The sequence below is a fragment of the Muntiacus reevesi genome, chromosome 3 (assembly GCF_963930625.1).
Source record: "Muntiacus reevesi chromosome 3, mMunRee1.1, whole genome shotgun sequence".
NCBI lineage: Eukaryota > Metazoa > Chordata > Mammalia > Artiodactyla > Cervidae > Muntiacus > Muntiacus reevesi.
Window position 1 is genome coordinate 145,656,027 of NC_089251.1, and position 24,396 is coordinate 145,680,422.

At 39.0% G+C, this 24,396-nt stretch overlaps 1 protein-coding gene across 2 annotated transcripts; it reads left to right on the forward strand.

Annotated features, from left to right (window-relative positions):
* The first annotated feature begins 353 nt into the window (after positions 1–353).
* On the forward strand, positions 354–24,191 carry TMEM237 (transmembrane protein 237). Of its 2 annotated transcripts, none has more exons than XM_065930818.1 (13): positions 354–534; positions 2,579–2,610; positions 3,212–3,222; positions 4,112–4,168; positions 7,076–7,213; positions 12,060–12,180; positions 12,964–13,121; positions 15,340–15,463; positions 15,790–15,981; positions 17,269–17,342; positions 18,484–18,577; positions 18,997–19,118; positions 21,168–24,191. In XM_065930818.1, exons 1-13 carry the CDS (start codon positions 517–519, stop codon positions 21,227–21,229), a joined length of 1,203 nt encoding a protein of 400 aa, XP_065786890.1. In that variant the 5' UTR covers positions 354–516; the 3' UTR covers positions 21,230–24,191. The 2 variants fall into 2 exon arrangements, with proteins under 2 accessions (XP_065786890.1, XP_065786891.1); XM_065930819.1 differs by lacking the exon at positions 354–534 and adding an exon at positions 1,196–1,302.
* The last annotated feature ends 205 nt before the right edge of the window (positions 24,192–24,396 follow it).

The window sequence follows — 24,396 nt, forward strand, 5'->3', positions numbered from 1 at the left end:
CCCCATATCCGTGCCGTCCATCTGCTCTTTCTTAACTATTGAGCAAACTGAGTGTATGCTTCAAAATATCTGTAGTTTTTAATTTAAAGTGACCAAGCATTATTTTTCTCAGAAACCCAACCAAACAAAACGAAGAAAACTGTCATTTTTTAACACTTATGTGAGCCCAGATTTTATGTCCTGCGTCTTTGGATGGAGGATAAGTAACTGGAGAAAATTTGAGAATTCCCTGTTTCAACACACACTCACTCACTCATACCCGAACCTAAACGTTAGGTCGGGTGGCTAAACGCTAGCGTCTCTCAACCCCGAAGCCTCGGAAGGCGAAGGCTGCCAAAGCGGAGGCGGGCGGAGACCTGGCCCGGGGGAGGCGGCCTAGTCCGGCACCGCAGAGCCCCCGCCTCCCGCCGGTCCCGAAGGCTGCAGCGTCGCGGGGAACCAGGCTCCCGCCGGCAGCAGTTGCGCCGAGGGAGTCCAGGCGGGCAGAGCGCCAAGAGGGCCGACTCCAGGCTCGGGATGGAGGAAGACCACCGGGTGAGCGGTGAGGGGCGTGTCGGCCGCTGCCTCGACGCGGCCGCTACCTCTGGGTCGGGGCCGACGCCGACTTGCTGGGGACAAGAAGCGGCAAGCCCCGGTCTGGAAGCTCGCTCATCCGCCCCTTCGGCGCTCACAGGATAGGGATTGGGAGCGGAGGCTAGAAGTTCTTCCCAGGGCCGGACCCGAACTCCAAGAGCCGGGCGGAGAGCCAGGTCTGAAGTTTCCGGGGGGTGGGGGGGTGGGGGGAGGTGAGGGTGTTGCCATGACGACGCCTCACTCACGTCGACCCCGCCCCTGCGGGTACGGGGGCTGCCAGTGAGGTCCTTTGTATCGACTCCTCCCGGAGAGCACTTTAGCTGCCCAGGAAAGAGATTTGTTTGCCATCAGGGACTTTTAATCCTGATCTTCTCTCACTTCTCTCAAACAAATCACTGCAACCACTTGGGAAACCATGGGAAAAATCGTGATTGCTACCCCGCACCCGCTGGAGTCTCCCCCCGCGGGGCCCCGACTTCAGCGCCCACTTTCCCTCAAGAGTAGCCCGGAAAAGCCACACCGGGTCTCCGTGCTCCCCCTCGCTCCCACCCTGCTGCGTGGAGGCTGGGGGGTCAGAACCGCCTGTGCGGCGCAGCTTGATGACGCATTGCGCCTGCGCGCGCGGCCAGCCAGGCGGGTGTGAACCCGGGCGGGGTGTGAGTTACCCGCGTCCGGGAGCCGGCGCCGCCGGAGGGCCCAGTTTTAGACGCTATGGGGAAGAAGCAGGTGGTAAGCGAGCCTTAGTTACTTTCAGTTTAGTTGAGCCGTTCTGCTTTTGAGGAACGTAGAGGTTGAGTTTCTGGATGGATGACACGTCATTTTTGCGGGACTTTTGAAATGAGGAGTTGTCCTTTGAACTGAGTCTTTGGTTAGAACACGGTCCATAGCATCTTTAGAACAATACCGTTTTGTAGACTGATGAACAGTACTACCTGGTAGTGCTGAGACAGCCGGCCATGTCTTAATCTTGTAGCGTTTTTATTAACACACTCTTTGAACGAATGGATAGCTGAATGGGACAGTTGTGGAACAGCAATAAGTTGTTTAAAATTTAACCCTTCAAAATCAATGTCTTCTGCAAGCAGCTTGAGATACTTGGAATATTAAACTGATTACTAGACATATTTGTTAGTATTTTATTTTGAAAGATTCCAGAGTGCTACTTAACTGTAATTTCTGTGACCTGCAAGTACTTCTTTAAAAACGTGTTATTTTATATTGGCCTGTAGCCAATTAATGTTGTGAACACTTTTCTTGTTCATGTAAAGTAGAAAATTTATACTACATTTAGAATTTTTTTCTTTCTGCCCTAAATTGGGTGTTTCACGTTGTATTCCGAGTATACTTTTTAAAAGGTTACTATGTTGTGTTAGTAACCTTTTAAAAACGTTACTATATAAATGTTAGTATTTTACTCTGTGGCTTAAAACCTCCATTGACTTCCCATTGAAGTAGGGCAAAATCTAAGTTCTTCCTGTCGGTCTTCATAATTAATTTGCCCATGCCCTGATAACCGTGCTTCACCTTTTTTGGCCTTCTTTTACCTGAAACTCTCCAAGCCCACTCTCCAGTAAAAGATTTTATATTTGCTCCCCTTTGGCTACTTTCTTATTCAGGTCTCAGTTCAAATACCTCAGAGAGACTTTTCCTAACTAAAGCAGCATTATTTATTCATATATATAAACATATATATGCTTAATGTGATCTTCTAATACTTAACCATTAGGATGTAATTTGCATAAAAGCAAGGATCTCTAGGTTCAGTTTATTAATGTATCCCTGATGCTTAGAACAGTGCCTGGCATGTAGATAGTGAGGAATGTAGGAAGGAAGGAATTTTATGTGAAATTTAGAAGTGATAAAAAAATTAAAATTGCCCATCTGATTCTCATCTGTATCTTTTGGGTTTCATTTGATGAACAAGGTTATCAAAAATTTGAAATACACGAAGTAAAGATGCTCCCAGGCCTTTACTTACAAGCAATTTTCTGTCTTTTTCCCATAGCGTCCTCCACGAGCCCTTCCACCTGTGCCAAGGTAAAAATAATTTACAGTAATTTTATTATCTAGTTTTAAAAATGCAAAATGAATAAAGTGAAAAAATTTGGCTAGTACCATTACACAATTATAATGTGTATAAGTTTAAAGTTATACACAAGTTTAAAGATGAGAAATCCTTGAATCATTAAGATAACAGTTGTGATTAAATGTTCTGTTTCAAAGACTGAAGGTCCACATATTAATATAGTGGGTCCGTTCTGAATGTTTTAATGACTTGTTGATCAGAATTCTGATCCTCTTTTGTTTGCGAGAATAGTTTCCTCAGAGTTTAAGCTGATTTTAATCAGTGACAACATAAGAGTTCTTAATCTGTTTAATCCACTTTATTAATAGACAGGGAGTATGTGTAGGTTCAGAAAATATTGGGGTTATTTTGTTAGTCTTATTAAACAGCTTATTACTTATTTATAAATAATAAGCTAGTTTGTAAACTAGCTGATTTTCTGTGAAAGCTAATTTTATTTTAAATTTGTAATGATACAAGTCAGTTTACAGTCTGAAAGTTTAATAGATTTCTAATTAATAGAGTTTCTTTTTTTGTCTCTGTCCTGATTAAATTTGGTGGTGTCATGTAAAGTGCTATTCAAGGTGAGTTAGTTTTCTGTTAATGTAAAATTTTCTAAATACAGTATTTGATGTTTGAAAGTTTTTTCCCCTTAATTTTCCCTTAAACTTGAATCTGAATAGTATACTTTATAATGTCACAATTTTTTAAATCATATTATCTCCTATGACTGCCATTGACACTAGTTATATGTTGATATTTGACCTTAAAAGTTAAAAAGCATTCATCCCTGAATGGAGTCACCTAGAACATAACTGTGGTCTTGCATATAGTTCTGTGATAGGGACTACATCTTCTTTTGTCTCATTTCATCAGGGTAGACTGGGTTATGTCACACTAACCCCCAAATCTCAGTTACTTAATATCATAAGGGATTTTTCTGGTTAATGCAAAGTCCGTTGTAGAACAATCCAGGACAGTTACCTTCCTCTCCTTCTTCACTAATGATGCAGTGATCTCAGCTACTTTCATGCTGCAGTTCTGCCATCTTAACGTGAGGCCTCCTCAGTTGCCACAGCAAGGGATGGGGAAGCTGGAGGGTTACTCACTGGCTCTTCCAATGTCTTGGTTCCCAAATGGCACAGAACACTTCTGCTCACAGCCTCTTGGTCAGAACCAGTCATAGGCCCCAGTGCAAAGGGGCTGGGAAATGTAGGGGATCGGGTGAATATTTGATGAGCCCACTTTCTGTCACAGTTTATAACTTTACTGACCAGCCATGAGCTACCTGTATTTACCCTATGGGCTTCCTCTAACTTTGTCAATTTCTCACCTTCTTCCCCTAATGTATAGAAGTTGACTGGACCCAGGGAAGAGAAGGGAAAGGTCTTCCCCACTAAAAGTTCCCTTTTGACTCTTCCGAATTGCATTGATTCTTAGGCAGCCTTTTCTGGTGTTCTTTCTCTTTTATAGATGATATTCCACTTAGTCGTCCTAAGAAAAAGAAGCCCAGAACGAAAACCCCGCTTGGTAAGAAGTTGTTCTTTGTTGTGTGGGATCACAAGTTTTTCCAGGATCTCGGACATGATAAACATCACAAATCAGGGAGAAGCAAGGCCCTAACAGTCCCAAGTCACTGCTGTGTTAAAGATAGAATCAAGTTCACTCTGAAGCCGTGGGATTCTTGATGGTCATGAGGGATAAGGCCATGGGCAGGCTGAGGAGTATCTAGAAACATTTGTGGAATAAAGGGTAGTGCTGCCCCAAATCTTAACTTCCACAACTTTCTTGGACTCTTTGAGGTCTTTTATCCTCAGATAACATAAGTTGTCTTAAGCTGTGGTCTGTTCCAGACCCTTGAACAGGGTATGGATTTAGAGACACAAGGTTCTTGCATCCCTTATTCCAGTCAGAGAATCTACATTAGAACATGAGTCTGAAGTCAGGGCCATATCATCCAGGTATTAAAACTCCAATAATGAGCAAATTCTATGAACTTTTTTTTGTCTTATTCACTGATAATCTTGGATGTTCTGCCGGTAACTTGAACTCAGGATGTTCAGTATTTATTATTACTTCCAATGATAAGTTTTACTTCTTTTTTTTTTAAATTTTATTAATTTATTTGACTGCACTGGGTCTTAGTTGTGGCATATGGGATCTCTTTTTTTGACTCTGCTGGGTCTTTGTTACTTCATGTGGACTTTCTCGAGTTGCAGTAAATAGGGGCTACTCTCTAGGTGCAGTGCGTAGGCTTCCCATTGCTGTGGCTTCTCTTGTGGAGCACGGGCTCTAGAGCACAGAGACTCAGTAGTTGTGGAGCATGGGCTTAAATGCCCTCAGCATGTGAAATCTTCCTGGAGCAGGGATCGAACCTGTGTCCCCTGCATTGGCGGGCAGATTCTTTACCACTGAGCCACTGGGGAAGTCCAAGTTTTACTTCTTACTTACTTACTTTACTTTTTTACTTACAAGGTTTGTTCATGGACCCCCCCTGCTCTCCCAGGGACCAGGACTGGAAACCTCAGAGGCACCTTTGAATTTTGCAGTTTTCACTCTACTTTTTGCCTCTCAGAGACTTGCTGCTTCTTCCTTTGTTTTTATTTATTAAGCTGTTTTTGGCTCTGCTGGGTTTTGTTGCTGTGCATGGGCTTTCTGCAGTTGCTGTGAGCAGCGGCTGCTCTTCATTGCGGTGCGTGGGCTTCTCATTGCGGTGGCTTCTCTTGTTTCGGAGCACAGGATTCAGTGATTGCAGCACATGGGCTCAGTAATTGCAGCTTGTGGGCTCTAGAGCACTGGCTCAGTAGTTATGGTCTACAAGCTTAGTCACTCCACAGCACGTAGGATCTTCCTGAACCAGGGATGGTACCCATGTTCCCTGCATTGCAAAGTAGGTTCTTAACCACTAGATCACCATGGAAGCTCAAGTTTGCTTCTTATATAGTAGTTTTAATGTATTTTTCCTGCTGTCATTTCCACTGCCACAACTATGGTTAGTCTAGCACCTTTCTTCCTCTCACTCGAGGTATTGGGGTTGCCTCCAACATTGCTCTGGACTTCTAGCTTCCTTCCACCCTACTTTGTCCTGTCCACCACTGCTGGATGAACATCCTAAAGCTCATAGCTGGTCCTACCTTATAGCTGGTCGGAAACTTATATTAGCTTATCATTGCCCAATAAATGGAGTAATAGATGGTGGGTGTAAGAAAAGAGAAAAATGAAGATGTATGTATACAGAAAGACATACAGACATGGAACAAAAAGGAATGAGAGGCAGAGAGACTTAGATTCACAAAGATACTCACCGAAATGCTAGGCTCTAAAAGTGTACTCACAGTTAAGTACAGACATGTCTTACCTGTGGACTTAAAAAGGTCACTGGTGAAGAATGCAATAAAAACTGAGTTGAGGGAACAGAGGTACAGCTCTGTCCCAGCTATCAACTATTTTTCTTGTAAAAAAGAAAAAAAAAAATCCGTGCTCTCGACCAAAGGGATATATTGCTGGCTTTTATTAAAGTTGTTGTTCAATTAGGTTATTTCAAATTTTTCACTCCAACAACTTGCAGCTTTTCTACATAAAACAGTGGATGATGGGGAAGAAGAGATATTTCTATAAGGTGGATTGCTAGCAGTGAAATTGATGAAAGGACCTGTGCATTATTAAAATAAGTTTCTACTAAATTGCCCTTAACAGAGCATTAGTTATCTTCTTACCAGCAACAGAGTTTGAGTGTCACATTTGCTAAGTCCTTGAGAATGCTGGAAAATATCAACTTGAAAAATTTTTTTTGTTAACCTAGTGGATGAAAAGTAGCTTATTTTAGTTTCCATTTCGCTCAGTACTATTGATAATACTAATACATCTGTTCATTTGTTCACTCATCTGTATTCCTTTGTGAAGAAACTGGCAAGGGAAGGTATGAAGTAGAATTCAGATCTGCCAAAATGTGTCAAAATCTGTTCAAAGATTTAATGAGGGGAGAGATTGATAAGTTATCTGTTAACTGCAGTTATCCATGATGACTTTATTATGTGTTAATTTATAAATGAAGGACTAAACTGTTGATAGTTAGAGGCTGATAACCCTCAAGGCATATGAGAAGTAAGAGTTCCCTATGGTGATGGCTTCTATCATGTTTTCACTTTTTTGAAAGCTCAGAAGTGATTTTACTCCTCCCCGTCTTTTGTTCTTCTTTCTAGTCCCCAGGTTTTTCTTCCTCATTCTTCCTTGTTCCCTCATTTCTTTTGTTTTTTCAACTTGAAGCCCAAAGTTACAGGTAAGGAGGGAGGAAATCAAGATCTGGGGCACAGTTAGTTCTGTGAGAGAAGAGGACATTATACAGGAAACATTGCAGTTGCCCTTTCCCCATATTTTTGAGAGTTAGTGGTCTCTGCTCAAGTTATCCCCGTTTCCCCCTACCCTGTTTCTCTGTAGCCAGTGCTGCTTCGGAAGGTCTTGTTCAGACTGCTGCTCACAGGCCTCCTGAGGGCAGCGAGCCACCAGCCCAAGACTCCACAGAACGCCAAGAAGCTCCTGTTCAGCGGAGGCAGAAGAAAACGAGGCTACCTCTTGGTATGTAAAGAAACTGAGGTTAGTTTGTGACAGCAGTTGTGGTTTGAGGTATATGATTAAAAACCTGTCTGTTTCTATTTTTCCCCACTCATATCCAGTTTTTTCTTTTTTTGCTTAAAATTTTTATTGCTAGGGTAACTCTAGAAGGTTAAGTCAGGAATATTTTAGAGGGTCTCTTTGATCATGAACTGAAGTGAAATGAAAGTCACTCAGTGGTGTCCGACTCCTTGTGACCCCATGGACTATACAGTCCATGGAATTCTCCAGGCCAAATACTGGAGTGGGTAGCCTATCCCTTCTCCAGGGGATCTTCCCAACCCAGGTATTGAACTAGGGTCTCCTGCATTGCAGGCAGATTCTTAACTAACTGAGCTGAAAAGTGAAAGTGAAGTCGCTCAGTTGTGTCCGACTCTTTGCGACCCCATAGGACTGTAGCCTATCAGGCTTCTCTGTTCATGGGATTTTCCAGCCATTTCCTGCTCCAGGGGATCTTCCCAACCCAGGGATCGAACTCACATCTCCTACATTGCAGGCAGATGTTTTTATCCTCTGAGCCATCATGGAAGCCACCACCAACTGAGCTATAAGGGAATATATATACAGATTATGAGAGAAGGGATGCAATTTCAGAAGCAAAATAGAAAGTTTAGATCTTGGCGTGGCTTCCGATGGATAATGGACATTTAGTCTCTGACGGTTCTGGAGGCTAGAAGTCCAAAATCAAACTGTCCACAGAGCCATGTTTCCTCTGAAGTTTGTAGGAAAGAATCCACCCTAGCCTCCTTCAGATTCTGGTGGTGGTTTGTAGTTCTGGGCATTCTTTGGCTTGTAACAGCATAACTCCATTCTGTGCCCCCATCTTCACATTTTTCCCTGTGTTTCTGTGTCCAAATTTGGCTTTTCTTATAAGGACACCAGCCATTGAATTTAGGGCCCATCCTAATCCAGCATGACCTCATATTAGCTTGATCACATCTGCAAAGACCCTATTTCTAAAGTTTCATTCACAGGTTTTGGGGATTAGGACTTGCATATGTCTTTTTCAGGAGACACAGTTCAATCCAGGACGTATGCACATATAACACACATACAGTAAAAAGAATGGAAGGATATAGCAAAGTGTCAATGGTGGTAGGAGTTTTCGAAGGAGGAATTAGAGATGATTTTTAAAAATTTTCTTTCTTTATGTTTAATAAATTTTCATATATTGTATGTGTAACTTTTATAATAATTAGAAAAATGACAATAGATTTTATTAGAGTTAAAAAAAAGAAGGAGCAAAGATTGTAAGATTAGCTTTCTCCCATTAACATTCAGTTCAGTTCAGTTCAGTCGCTCAGTCATGTCCATCTCTTTGTGACCCCATGAACCATAGCACTCCAGGCCTCCCTGTCCATCACCAACTCCCGGAGTCCACCCAAACCCATGTCCATTGAGTTGGTGATGCTACCCAACCATCTCATCCTCTGTCGTCCTCTTCTCCTCCTGCCTTCAATCTTCCCCAGCATCAAGGTCTTTTCCAATGAGTCAGCTCTTTGCATCAGGTGGTCAAAGTATTGGAGTTTCAGCTTCAGCATCAGTCCTTCCAATGAACACCCAGGACTGATCTCCTTTAGGATGGACTGGTTGGATCTCCTTGCAGTCCAAGGGACTCTCAAGAGTCTTCTCCAACACCACAGTTCAAAAGCATCAATTCTTGGCGCTCAGCTTTCTTTATAGTCCAACTCTCACATCCATACATGACCACTGGAAAAACCATAGCCTTGACTAGATGGACCTTTGGTGGCAGAGTAATGTCTCTGTATTTTAATATGCTGTCTAGTTTGGTCATAACTTTCCTTGCAGGGAGTAAGCGCTTTTTAATTTCATGGCTGCAATCACCATCTGCAGTGATTTTGGAGCCCAGTAAAATAAAGTCAGCCACTGTTTCCACTGTTTCCTCATCTATCTGCCATGAAGTGATGGAACTGAATGCCATGATCTTAGTTTTCTGAATGTTGAGCTTTAAGCCAACTTTTTCACTCTCCTCTTTCACTTTCATCAAGAGGCTTTTTAGTTCCTCTTCACTTTCTGCCATAAGGGTGGTGTCATCTGCATATCTGAGGTTATTGATATTTCTCCCGGCAATCTTGATTCCAGCTTGTGCTTCTTCCAGTCCAGCATTTCTCATGATATACTCTTCATATAAGTCAAATAAGCAGGGTGACAATAGACAGCCTTGACGTACTCCTTTCCCTATTTGGAACCAGTCTGTTGTTCCATGTCCAGTTCTAACTGTTGCTTCCTGACCTGCATATAGGTTTCTCAAGAGGCAGGTCAGGTGGTCTGGTATTCCCATCTCCTGAAGAATTTTCCACAGCTTATTGTGATCCACACAGTCAAAGGGTTTGGCATAGTCAATAAAGCAGAAATAGATGTTTTTCTGGAACTCTCTTGCTTTTTCGATGATCCAGTGGATGCTGGCAGTTTGATCTCTGGTTCCTCTGCCTTTTCTAAAGCCAGCTTGAACATTTGGAAGTTCATGGTTCGCGTATTGCTGAAGCCTGGCTTGGAGAATTTTAAGCATTACTTTACTAGCGTGTGAGATGAGTGCAATTGTGTGGTAGTTTGAGCATTCTCTGGCATTGCCTTTCTTTGAGATTGGAATGAAAACTGACCTTTTCCAGTCCTGTGGCCACTGCTGAGTCTTCCAAATTTGCTGGCATATTGAGTGCAGCACTTTCATAGCATTATCTTTCAGGATTTGAAATGACTCAACTGGAGTTTCATCACTTATTAGCTTTGTTCGTAGTGATGCTTTCTAACACCCACTTGACTTTACATTCCAGGATGTGTGGCTCTAGGTGAGTGATCACACCATCGTGGTTATCTGGATCATGAAGATCTTTTTCGTAAAGTTCTCTGTGTATTCTTGCCACCTCTTCTTAATATCTTCTGTTTCTGTTAGGTCCCTACCATTTCTGTCCTTTATTGTGCCCATTGTTGCACGGAATGTTCCCTTGTCTTAATTTTCTTGAAGAGATCTCTAGTCTTTCCCATTCTGTTGTTTTCCTCTATTTTTTACATTGATCACTGAGGAAGGCTTTCTTATCTCTCCTTGCTCTTCTTTGGAACTCTGCATTCAGATGCTTATATCTTTTTCTCCTTTGCCTTTAGCTTCTCTTCTTTTCTTAGCTATTTGTAGGCCTCCTCAGACAACCATTTTGCCTTTTTGCATTTCTTTTTCTTGGGGATCATCTTGATCAATGCCTCCTGTACAATGTCATGAACCTATGTCTGTAGTTCTTCAGGCACTCAGTCTATCAGATCTGTTCCCTTGAATCTGTTTGTCACTTCCACTGTATAATCGTAAGGGATTTGAGTTAGGTCATACCTGAATGGTCTCGAGGTTTTCCCTACTTTCTTCAATTTAAGTCTGAATTTGGCAATAAGGAGTTCATGATCTGGGCCACAGCCAGCTCCTGGTCTTGTTTTTGCTGAGTGTATAGAGCTTCTCCATCTTTGGCTGCAAAGAGTATAATCTATCTGTTTTCGGTATTGACCATCTGTTCATGTCCATGTGTAGAGTCTTCTCTTGTGTTGTTGGAAGAGGGTGTTTGCTATGACCAGTGTGTTCTCTTGGCAAAACTCTATTAGCCTTTGCCCTGCTTCATTCTGTACTCCAAGGCCAAATTTGCCTGTTACTCCAGATATTTCTTGACTTCCTACTTCTGCATTCCAGTCCCCTATAATGAAGAGGACATCTCTTTTGGGTGTTAGTTCTAAAAGGTCTTGTAGATCTTCATAGAACCGTTCAAGTTCAGCTTCTTCAGCATTACTGGTCAGGGCATACACTTGGATTACTGTGATATTGAATGATTTGCTTTGGAATCGAACAGAGATCATTCTGTCATTTTTGAGATTGCATCCAAGTACTGCATTTTGGACTCTTTTGTTGACTGTGATGGCTACTCCATTTCTTCTAAGGGAATCTTGCCCACGGTAGTAAATATAATGGTCATCTGAGTTAAATTTACCCATTCCAGTCCGTTTTAGATCACTGATTCCTAAAATGTCAATGTTCACTCTTGTCATCTCCTGTTTGACCACTTCCAACTTGCCTTGATTCATGGACATAACATTCTGGCTTCGTATGCAACAGTTTTCTACACTGATGCAAAGTGTAGAAACTTTGCATAACTTTCTCTATAAACTGTCAGGGTGGCTCACTCTGCACCTATGCACACAATGAGATTTATGCTGAGCACCCGCTTTTCTTCTGGGAGGCTAGAATTTTGGTATGTGTTTGGCAGCAGGTGCCTCTGTGATCACTCCCCAGTAAAATACCTGGCTGCTAAGTGACTGATGAGCTTCCCAGGAAGAGAAAGGAATACATGTGTCATCATAACTTGTTGCTGGAAGAATTGGCACATCCGTGTGACTTCACTGATAGAGGACTCTTGGAAACTTGGACTTGGTTTCTTTGGGACTTTGTTCCATGAGGTTTTTCCTTCTTCTGATTTTGTTTTGTGTCTTTTTCCTGTAATAAGCTGTAACTGTGAGTGTAAATGACTTGTGAGTCTGTTGAGTGAATCATAGAACTTGGAGGTAATCTTGGAGCTCTGACACACCCTCAATGTTGGATGACTTAATTTTTCTTTTTTCATGTTGTTTGACATCATGATTTCAAATTTTCTGTTGAGTGTTTAGAGGTATAAAATTTTAAAAATTAAAGATTAGTAAGACAGTGAAAAAAATTGGGGAACAATTAGAATTCTTAAAGTTCTTTTGTCTTACAGAAGTCTTACATGCTACTTTTCTTTTTTACATCATAGTTATTTAAAAACTTAATTTGCTTTATTTTCAGAATTGGAGACTGCCTTTACCCAGAAGAAGACAGCTAGTCCATCTTTATTACCAAATGAAAATGGTATCAATGTGGAGCCAGATGAGGAGCCAGTTATTCAGAAACCTCGAAGAAAGATGAAGTAAGGATTTATTTGTCCTTCTAAATATTCTGCAGAGGTACCCTGATGCTTAATTTGGAGCTCCCAAACAGCAGCTTCTAAGTCTTATTAAATATTTGCAGTTGTGTATCTCTAGGATTAATAGAATTACAAGGGTATTAGTTAAACTAGTCTAAGGATAACTTTGAAAAGAGTAAGCCCACTGAGAAAAGTAAAATATTATATTTAAATAAAATATTTTAGGAGCTGTGTCTAAAGAAGAGGAACACAAATAGAAGATTTTATATAAGTAGTAAAAATATTACATATTAAAGGTATTAAAGATTAAAGGTGATATTAATAAGGTAGGCTATTATTTATTTCCTCATATTAATAGAATTCAAATTATGATTATTCTAACAATACATAAAATGTTTATTTCAGCGTAGGAAATTAAGTCCCAGCTGAAATAGAATGGTATACTTTAAAGAACTGTACTGGAAGGTATATAACACTGTTGTTCATATTTGGAAATGACCCTACACATAGTGATCAGTGTCTATATAGAATCATATAATTTTAAGTCTATAAAGAACCTTTCAAATCTAGTTCAGTCAATTCATTTTCCAGATGAGAAAACTGAGGCCCACAGAAATGTAAGTGACTTGCTATATATAGCAGTTAATAACTGATCCATTTGAGTAAAAACCAAATTTTCTGACTCCAAATCCAGGGTTCTTTCCATTAGACCTGCAAGAACCTCCTTATTTGGGTCTATAAAAGGTCAGTAATCATCCATTTTTCTTACATTCTCCTTGATTACAGGAAAACCCAGCCAGCGGAATTACATTATGCAAATGAACTAGGAGTTGAAGATGAAGACATAATTACTGACGAGCAAAGTAGTCCAGAACAACAATCTGTATTCACTGCACCCACAGGCATTAGCCAGCCTGTAGGCAAAGTGTTTGTGGAAAAAAGCAGTAAGTAGATCCTTGTTTTGGAACATGAACCCTTTGAGAATTATACAGGGATATCCTTTGACCTAGGAATTATACTTCTGGAAATCTGAATTAAGGAAATAAGTAAAAATATGGATAAAAATTTATTCATAAAGCTAATCATCACATTGTTATTAATGAGAGCAAAAAACTGAAAAAAACCTAAATGTAAAACAGAAGGGGAGTGATTCAGATGGTTCATGGCATATCTATATGATGAAATCTTCTGCACCACTAAAAATAATGTTTAGGGAGAAATTTTCACTTCGTGGGAAGATGGTAGTGAAGAGTAAACATACATACTTGTAGTTAGATTTGAGCTATAGATAAATGCATAGGACAAAAGACTAGAAGAAAATATGCTAAAATGTTAATGCTGGTTGTTTCTAGGTTATGAGATGATTGGTAATTTAAAAAGCTTCCCTTTCCCCCACCCATTTCTTTATTCTCTGCTGTACTTTACCAGTTTTCTGCAATTGGTAGTGATATTGGTGGTGGAGCAAGTAATGATATAAATTCTATCATTAAAAATAAATAAGAGAAAATACATGATAGTATTGCCATATTAAATGAGAAACAGAACATTATAGCTATGTTTTGTTTTAGAAAAATAGTTCTGACATTGTATATAGCACACATTGGTTTATAACACTACATTTGTGGTGTTTAAGAAAAACCTGAAATCATAATCATAACCATATATTAGTCCCATGGATATGCTGTGAACATGCTGCCTAAAGAACTCATCTAAAACATAAAGGTCAACCCTTAAAATTTACAACTTAGATTTTGCATAAATTGTTTTAGAATTCTGATTCCTTAAGAGCCCACTTAAGGGATCTTGGCATTGTTGGCCAGTGAGAAACCTGTGACCCAGAGAGGCGGACTCACCCAGGGTCTCACAGTTGATTAGTACAGAGTTGGGACTCTAACCAAAGTTTCATGACTTCTAGTTAAGGGCTGTTAGAGGAGACTGGCAGGCTACAGTCCATGGGGTTGCAGAGTCAGACACGACTGAGCATGCACGCAGCAAGCAGCAGGACAAGTATACCATGTGGCCATTTAATTTGCTTCAGTCTGTTTTCAAGCACTGGAGGGCCTGATGTTGAAGCTGAAACTCTAATACTTTGGCCACCTGATGTGGAGAGCTGACTCTTTGGAAAATACCCTGATGCTGGGAGAGATTGAGGGCAGGAGGAGAAGGGGATGACAGGATGAGATGGTTGGATGGTATCACCGACACAATGGACATGGGTTTGGGTGGACTTCAGGAGTTGGTGAGGCCTGGCATGCTGCAGTTCATGGGGTTGCAAAGAGTCGGACATGACTGAGTGACTGAACTGAACTGATTTTCAAGCAATGTCACTCAGTCCTCATTTTTATTCTTGCCTCCTGTAGCACAGAAACTTCTCTTAGTAAAGTAACTGACCATGAAATGTACCAGTGATCTGCCCAGCAGTTGCTTTTTCTTTGGGAACATTAGGTATCCCATTTCTGTCTTTCCTTCTCCAAAGTGCCTGACAACCAGGTTTGGCAAAAATAATGGAACTTTTACAGTTTCCTGAGGTCCATTTGTGGATTGGCTGATGAATGAGAAGGAGCCTCCTTGTCTGCAGTAGAAGCATAAAGCTCTGCTCATAGTATTGAGTCCTGACCCTTGAACTGATGGTTTCCATGGGAATCTTAAGACAAGTGTATGAAACAATCCGTTTCTTTCCTGTCATCACAGAACGCCATACTACATATGTTGGCATCCTTTCCTGAGAAATTTGAAGTGTTTTCAAATATTGACTTACCTTTATAGTGGTAGAATTTACACTTTAATACTTGTAAAAATCTCTAAATTAGAATCTTTTAGATTATATCATGTTAAAGGTTTCCAGACTTCATTCTGAATTACAAGTTCATTGTTGTATTTCATTAAATAAATTGATTTCCAAGACTGCTTCTTTAACATCTGTTTTGGGTTGAGAAGAAAGTGTGTGGACATCATTTACTTCTCTTCAAGATTAAAATATTGTATGTTTTTAGCAACTGAGAAAAAAGAGATTTCTGAAATAGGAGCCAAATCGGAGAATTTTTAGACAAGAAAACAGTAAAATTTCAGTCTCAACTTGAGGGTTCTTAAATGTGGAGTAACAAGAAAGATCACCAGGGTTCTCTGTTGTGAGTTGTTTTAAATTGTGTGTTGTGTTCTTAGGGCGATTCCAGGCTGCTGATCGTTCAGAGTTGATTAAGACCACAGAAAAGATCGATGTGTCGATGGACATGAAACCTTCCTGGACGACCAGAGATGTTGCACTATCGGTGCATCGGGCTTTCCGGTGACTGATTTTGTTGGACTTTTCTTAAGACAAATGTTCCACAGTTTGTTTGTTTGTTTGTTTGTTTGTGTTTTTTTTTAGTTTTGTTTTTTTTAAGTGTTGACTGTTCAGTACTGTTAAAAAATACTATCAAAACTTAAAATGGTGGGTGGATATATTTTTCAAACATTGAATTAGAGTTAGATGATCTGCCTATTAGTATAGAGAAAAGAAAAAAGCTTGATTTTGCTTTTTGTGAAATGTTATTCTTACACGTGAAGAGATTTGAAGAATGAGCTTTTTACTTTAGTCTTTCGTGTATGTTAACAAAACCGTTTTCCATTCAGAATGATTGGTGTCTTCTCCCATGGCTTCCTGGCTGGCTGTGCTGTGTGGAACATTGTTGTGATCTATGTTCTGGCAGGAGATGAGCTTTCTGACCTCTCAAACCTTCTGCAACAATACAAGACATTAGCATATCCATTTCAGAGTCTTCTCTACTTGCTTTTGGCTCTGAGTACAGTTTCAGCCTTTGACAGGTAAGACTGTTGTGACCGTAGGCCCCTCTAACTTTCTTCAGGAGGAAGTGTTGAGCAAAATGTGTCCCTGACAAACTATGACATTTTCAAAATAGAATTACAGGATATTAATATTAAAGAACCATTCTGTTTCTGTTCTTTTTTGGGGGGAGGAGATAGGACTATTGTGAGCAAAAACATACCCCAAAGTCTTAACCCGTTCCAGCATCAACTTTAAATTCAAAATTTCATCCAAATATAATCAACTCAAAAAGTCCCAAACACACACACTGCTGTACCTATAACCAACAGGGACCTATTGTATAGACCATGGAACTCTGCACAGTGTTATGTGACAGCCTGGATGGGAGGGGTGTTGGGGGGAGAATGGATACATGTATCTGTATGACTGGGTCCCTTCTCTATTCACCTGAAACTGTCACAACTTTGTTAATTGGCTATACCTCAATACAAAGCAAAAAGTTAATTTAAAAAAAGACCCAAGCATCTTCCAATGAACTGAATCCATATAGTTAAGACTCTGGGTATTGTGTTAGTTTCCTAGGGCTGCTGTAATAAAAGTTCCCTGAACTGGGTGGCTTGAAACAACAGAAATGTGTTCTCTCACAGTTTTGGAATCTAAAAGTCTAAAACCAAGGTGTCGGCAAGGTTGGTTCCATTATCGAGGGCTCCCGCCTCTTTCTTAGCTTCCAGTGGTTTCTGGAGTCCTTGGTGTTCTGTGGCTTGTAGATGTATTACTCCAGCCTCTCCCTCCGTTATCAGATGACAGTCGTACCTGTGTGTCCATGAATCTGTGTCTCTTCTTATAAAGACACCAGTCTTATTGGATCAGGGCCCCTTGTAACAGCCTCATCTTAAGTTGACAGCATCAGTAAAGATTCTATTTCCAAATAGGGTCACATTCATAGGTCCCAGGGTTTAGAAGTTCAATATGTCTTTTTAGGAACACAATTAACCCACTAAGAAAACAACAGCTTATCACTCAATAATATGAGTAATAAAAGGAAGTAGAATCTAATGAAATTGCTGATCAAGTTTGTTTCTTAATGCTAAAGAAAGGATGACTAAAATAGTCTTTTAGTTAAATGTTATATGTGGGCTTTGTAAATAAGATTCTTTCATGTGTGTTAAGGATAAACTGTAGCTACTTAAAGCTTCATAATAGACAGTACATGTGGTAGCATTAAAATAGAGAAGAAAGAAACTGTTGTCTGGAGACTACAGTTTTGTACAGTTTTTTAAAAAGTTTGCAACTACACTGTGACAAGAGGCTTTTGTATTTTCTAGGATTGACTTTGCTAAAACGTCAGTAGCAATCCGAAATTTTCTTGCTCTGGATCCAAGAGCTTTAGCATCTTTCTGTAAGTGAGTAATTTCATAACTGTATAAATTTGAATCAGAAAAAAAGTATAATTTTATTTTAAAAATGATTTTATGTTATTGCTAGTTATAAACATTTCATATCCATATTCAGTGGAATTTGTAATTAAACTATGGTAGGTATAATTTTGATTGAATTATTTTTCAGTGGAGGTTTAGAATTATTTTTCAGCAGAGGTTATCTAGCTTTTTTTTTTTTGTAATATGTGAACAGCAGAAATTTAATGCTCACAATTCTGGCGACTGGAAATCTAAGATAAGGGTGACAGTATTGTAGGGCTAGGGTCCTCTTTTGAGTCAGACATAAGATTTTATCCTTACATGATGGAAGGGAGTAGTGAGCTCTGTGCAATCTCTTTTATAAGAGCACTAATTCCATTCTTGAGACCTCCACTTTCATGACCTAATCACTTCTTTATTTTATTTTATTTTATTTTATTTTTTTCATTTATTTTTATTAGTTGGAGGCTAATTACTTCACAACATTGCAGTGGGTTTTGTCATACATTGACATGAATCAGCCATGGAGTTACACGTATTCCCCATCCCGATCCCCCCTCCCACCTCCCTCTCCCCCCGATTCCTCTGGGTCTTCCCAGCCCACCAGGCCCGAGCACTAGTCTCATGCATCCCACCTGGGCTGGTGATCTGTTTCTCTATAGATAATATACATGCTGTTCTCTTGAAACATCCCACCCTCTCTGTGTTACTTAATATTTAACTGTTGTGTTTTCTCCTTGACATTAAACAGATAGGGCTGATAGGGCATTTTAGTAACAAATACTATGCTTTTTTTACCTTTTTGGTAATTTGGAGTAAATTTTGTTCTACTTATGAGAATATTAATAAAACTAATTTTAGGGCCTTAAATCATTTAATTTCTTAAATGATCTTCTAGATTCTTGTCAGTCTAATGATAAAATAGTATCTAAAGACCCTTCTCCACGTGTACTGAAAAGTAATCTAAGACTACCCAGCCTATTGAAATTGACCAAATGAAATTTTTTGTGTGTCATCATTTCCCAAAGCTCAGATTATTTTTGACCTTAAAGTTATTTATAAATTCCAAACAAACTGGGTTGTTAAAAATACATTGTTAGTAATTCATTTGTCTTTCCTCAGTGTACTTTACTGCTCTTATATTATCTCTGAGTCAACAAATGACAAGTGACAGAATCCACCTTTACACACCTTCTTCTGTTAATGGCAGCCTCTGGTAAGAATTCATAGCAGCGCTAGGAATTGTTGATCGTAATAATAGCAACAGTAGGAGGAATGGTGCTATTGTTGTTTTTTCACTCTTTTACTTGTTTTCACCTATAAGTAGTAATGAGGGCCTTGTTTTTGTTTCTAAAATTGTGGCCAAAAAACCCCCTATTCCATTGGTTAATGGGTAACTTGCTATATACTCTTGCATTTTTAATGAGATATTTTGTAAACAATGTTTTAAATCTTTTAAGTTATGGTTTTAAAATTCTCATGATATATATAGTGTATTTCATAGGGAAGTTATATTTTATGCTTGTTATTCCTCTAGATAAGGATGGCTATTTTTTTTTAAGTTTATAAAATAGATATATGTGGATATATGGATCACAGTGAAGACATTTCTGATGAGTATTTCTGTACCTCTAGGGCAGAAGGAATTGAGGAGCAGGTTCTCCAGCCATGGATTGTGGTGAATCTGGTGGTGGCCCTTCTGGTTGGGTTATCGTGGCTTTTTTTGTCTTACAGGCCAGGCATGGATCTTAGTGAAGGTATTAAAGAAAAAAATAGTATAAGTACATCATAAAATCTTCTCTAATGACTTCATAAATCTTCTTTTTAATGGATATAGCATTATGTCATTTATGCTTTGTAGTATTATAACATTTCAATAACAAAGATACATTTAAAATAACCTAAGAAGTGTAACAATAAAGTGGTGAAACTGAATGATGCAAAAAACAGAGGAGTGTGTAGGAGAGCTGGAGTCTTGGAGCACTTAGTGAGGGTTTCCACATATTTTGGAGATATTTCTTTTCTTGGACCCTTTCGGGTATTTTAGAGAAAGTCTTTGCTCTTCCTTTCTCTTAGTCTCTTTCTGATCAAAGTATCTCTTGCTGCCCAGTCGCTAAGTCGTGTCTGACCCTTTGCAAACCTATAGACTATAGCCCTCCAGTCTCCTCTGTCCGTGGGCTTTTCCCAGCAAGAGTACTGGACTGGGTTACCATTTCCTCCTGCAGGGGACCTTCCCAACCCAGGGATTGAACCTGCAGCTCCTGCTGTGTTTCCTGCATTGAAGGCAGATGCTTTACCACCGAGCCTCTTGGGAAGCCCATAAATTTGAAATAAATCAAATGCTTCATCTGTTAGCCTCTGCTAGACACATATTCAAGTGAATTTATTCTTACCTCCTCCTCTGCTCGGCACAAATTCTTAACCCTTCACTGTCTAATGAAGTGTTTAGCAATCTTTAGTGTGCCCAGAGTAAAGTGAGATTTACTAATCGGTAGTCCTCAGACCCCTTTTGGAACACCTGAAGAAGCATCACATTTGCAAACTGCCAGTCTTTCAGCACTGCTCTGAGAACAGCTTAATATCTGTATTGTAAGTTGTGTTTCCTGGTAGATGTTCTACAGTTTCACCCTTGAATCTCTTTGCTGTTTTCTGGACTTTGGCTATTATTTTATTCTTGATTTGTTAAAGCATTTAACCACAGTTTGATCAACTGATTACAGCCTATGTTTCAGAAATCTTGGAACTGAGAATCTTCAACATTTCCATTTGTAAAAACCAAGACAAAAAATGTAATCTGTGTGTTTTCATTCATGAATGTACCTTTTCTTGTGTTATTCACTAATTATTCCTTTTCAATATATTTAAAATATTTTTTAAAATCTTCTTAGGCTTTAGGTAGTTTGCAGTTTTTCTTTAACTTGGTGTAGTTCTTCATCATTCAAAGATTTTTTTTTCATCTAATGTTTACATCGGGACTTTATTTTACTAAATTTCTAAGGTTTTCTTTTTTTTTTTTTTTTAATATTTCTTGGTATTTTAGTAAACTATGGGACTATGCTTAGTGATAGTTTAAATGTCGAAATGCCAATTAATAACATTCTCCACTGGGATTGAAGCTACATTCAGCTGGCTTATGCAGTATTCAGTCTTAATCACAAAGTGTATGTTACTTATATTTCCAGAATCCTGTTCTCTTTTAGGGCTATATGAGTCAAATAACATTTCCATATGGATTAAAAAAAGGAAATATAAAATGAGGAAGATAATACTCACTTAAAGGGAGTTTATGGTAATTAAATGGGGTCACATATTTAAGCTTTCCTGGCACACACCTAATAATCTTAGTTCCAGGTCCTCCTCTATGTCTGTGTCCTATATTTTAGGTTATCACAATCACTACAGAATTAGACTTCTTTAGCTGTTTAATGATCCTGGATTCCCTAAGTGACTTAAACTTCCTGGTATGAGTTATTATATTGTCTCTACTATATATATTTTATTTTTCAGGAGTTACAATGCATTAAAAACTTGTACATCTCAAAATGCAAAACTTGTACATTTGTCAATAGTTCATCTTTTAAAACTCAGAGTTCACTATCAAGAAATCTTACTTGTACTCAAGTAAGAATTATATAATAATAATAATATAATATAAAGAATTTATAACAATAATTTATAACATAAAGAATTATAATTCTATTATATAATATGTTAATATTTTAAAACTGTTCATTTGTAAGTTATAAAACTCTTTTTGAGATGCTGGGAAATCATTTTAAGTATGATTTGTTCATTTTCTCTCCCAGAGTTGATGTTCTCCTCAGATGTGGAAGAATATCCTGATAAAGGAATCAAAGCCTCTTCATAGTGCCAACTCACCTTCTGAGTAATGACCTCGTATTTAGAATTTTTCCCATTCTTGTTTTTAAATGTATTTTTGTATATGTACAGATGTATTTGGAATTGATTTTTGATTATATAATACTGAAACATTTCTCAGGATTATGGAAAATGTTAAAATTGTATCTGCAATTTATACCCAAACATTAATTTCTGTAGCATTATTGTCTTTATGACGAAGGAGATAATGAACTGGAAACCAACAAGGTGAAAGTGTTTATTTCCTGTTTTTTCAGATTAGTTGCATTTATAATCATTATCTTTAAAAGCAGTAATGTAGTGCTTTTAAAAAGCTATAACTTTAGTGTTACAAAATATCTATCAGGTTTAAACATAAATTTAGAGAGTAGAGAAGAAGGGGAGGAAAAGGACCTTCATTATTTATTTTTCATGTTTCCTGACTGAATAAATTGAAATATGAATTTTGTCATTTTTGAAACTGGTTCAGTGGTTGTGTATCATGTAATAAGTAAAATGTAATTTAGCTTGAAAGATGGCTAATAAGAAGGAAGTGTAACTTCTGTTTGAGAAGTTTTATAATTGTAAAAGCTTATTTTTTTTAAGACCTATACCAGTAGCTCCCATATCTGCTTGCACATCAGAATCATTTAGGGAGCTTTAAGAAACATACATAGCAAAAGAGAAGCCAAGCTGGCCAAGAGCTCGGGAGAGTAAAGGAGAGGCTTGTGAGCTTATTAAGTTAACACTCATTTGACCTCTGCAGACCTTATCCCCTGCCTCTTTTTTTAAATGACAAGAAGTATGAGTAGAAATTCACCATACCTGTTCCCAAGTTCTTTGTCAGAGAGACCTTTGACCTTCAGGGAAATCCCACTCTTCAGGTGGGTCCTGCACGGGAAGAGATCTCTTCAGAGCTGCATCTAGTGGTGCCTCAACTGATATGAGACTTAGAGCTCAAGACATGAAGGCTCACTGTGGGACAAGATGTCTCAGTCTCTTGGGCACCTCAGTGAAACTGAGCCTGCCCTGATGAGCAACCCACTGAATGCTGTGGAACAGTAGAGGACTGAGAAGCTGATGGTGGAGCTGGGTGGCTCTGAGAATAGGTCTCAATTTGATACACATGCCATACTAGGAATATCTTGCCTATGTATAAGGTATTCTCCAGCTGTCAGGAGCTGCTGAAAAGAGAATCCCCCTACTGTCATATGTGTGTGTATGTCTATGTATATATTAAGTTCTATACAGTTTTATCAATTGTGTATGTTTGTGTCTCTACCAAGTCTAAAAGCTGTAAGAATCTCTCGTACCCCTTACCCCAAGCCCTGGCAATTACTAATGTCTTCTATTTCTTAAATCTTATAATTTCAATAGTAAGTTGAATTATACAATATGTAATCTTTTGGGATTATCTTTACTCTGCTCAACGTATCCCCTGGAGATTCACCCATGTTGTAAGGCCATAGTTCATCCCTTTTTATTGCAAAGTTACATTGCAACGTATTGAAGCTTAACCATTTACCTGTCAAAGGACATCTAAGCTGATTCCACTTTTTTATTTATGAATAAAACAACTATAAAAATTTGTGTATAGGTTTTTGAATGAATGTGAGTTTTACAAATTTTATTTTCTTGGACTCCAAAATCAATGCGGACAGAGACTGCAGCCATGAAATTAAAAGATGCTTGCTCCTTGGAAGAAAGTTTATGACAAACTTAGCCTATTAAAAAGCAGAGACATCACTTTGCCAACAAAGGTCCGTATAGTCAAAGCTATGGTTTTTTCAGTAGTCATGTACGGATGTGAGAGTTGGACCGTAAAGAAAGCTGAGCACCAAAGAACTGATGCTTTTGAATTGGAGTGCTGGAGAAGACTCTTGCAAGTCTCCTCACAAGGTCAAACCAGTCTATTCTAAAGGAAATCAACTGAGAATATTCATTGGAAGGACTGATGCTGAAGTCGAAGCTCCAATACTTTAGCTATCTGATGCAAAGAGCCAACTCATCAAAAAAGACCCTGATGCTTGGAAAGATTGAGGGCAGGAGGAGAAGGGGATGACAGAGGATGAGATGGTTGGATGGCATCACTGACTCAATGGACATGAGTTTGAGCAAGCTCCGGGAGATGGTGAAGGACAGGGAAGTCTGGCGTGCTCGAGTCCATGGGGTCACAAAGAGTTGGACAAGACTTAGTGACTGAACAACAACAAAAATACCCGGGAGTACAACCCCTGGGTTGTATGGTAGTTTTATGTTTAGTTTGTTAAGAAATTGCCAAACTCTTTTTCTAGGGTGACCATACCATTCTACACAATCCCACGACATTTTGTGTGTGTGTGTGTGTGTGTGTGTGTGTGTGTATGAAGAATCCAAATCCATTTTTTTAACTGTCCCACCTATATTTTCATTTAATTTTTTCTCCTGAGAGTATCATCCAATTTGTATCTCCTGAATTTCCTATAGCCCAGAAGTTAGGGCTACAGGTTTGGTTAGATTTAGGTTAGATTTTTTTTGCATCACATAAGCCCTAAGGAAGTCGGAGTGTGCTGGTGGACAGCAAGTCTCTGAACAGTCATTAAACACGACCCAGAATGACAGCAAACATGTCAAGGATGTTGAGCTATTGTGTGGTGAGCCCTGAAGAGTGAAAAGTGAGGATCAGATTTTTACCTCCAAGAACTCTATCTTTTGAAATTAACAACTAATTCTAATAGTGTGTGCCCACTAATAGGAATACGCCAAGCAGAAGCTTGGAGACAGTGGTTAATTCTGCTTTGGGGATATGTGTATGGGGTTATAAAACTTAACCAAAGGCTAAATTCTGAGGTGGCCTTTGAATAAAAGAAAACCTGATTCCATGTAGAATAGCCATAAGAAATGATCCTGAGGTGGTATAGAGCTATTTGGAGTCCCTTGGTTTCTGTATTAAAGAATATTTTTTGGCCGATTAAAGAAACTCTGAAAATTTCTGATTTTGTGTGTTTTAAAAGCTAAACTGCATGAACACTGGGGCAGTGGGAAGAGTGGATGACAGTAGGCTAGGAACCCCTGCAGTAAACCACTGCAGTCGTCTATGTGAGATACCCTAAATGAGGTGCCGTAAAGAGGAAGAGTAGGGTTCAAATATTTAGGGTTTGAATTCAAAACTGTGAAGTTTTAAGATTTTGCAGATAT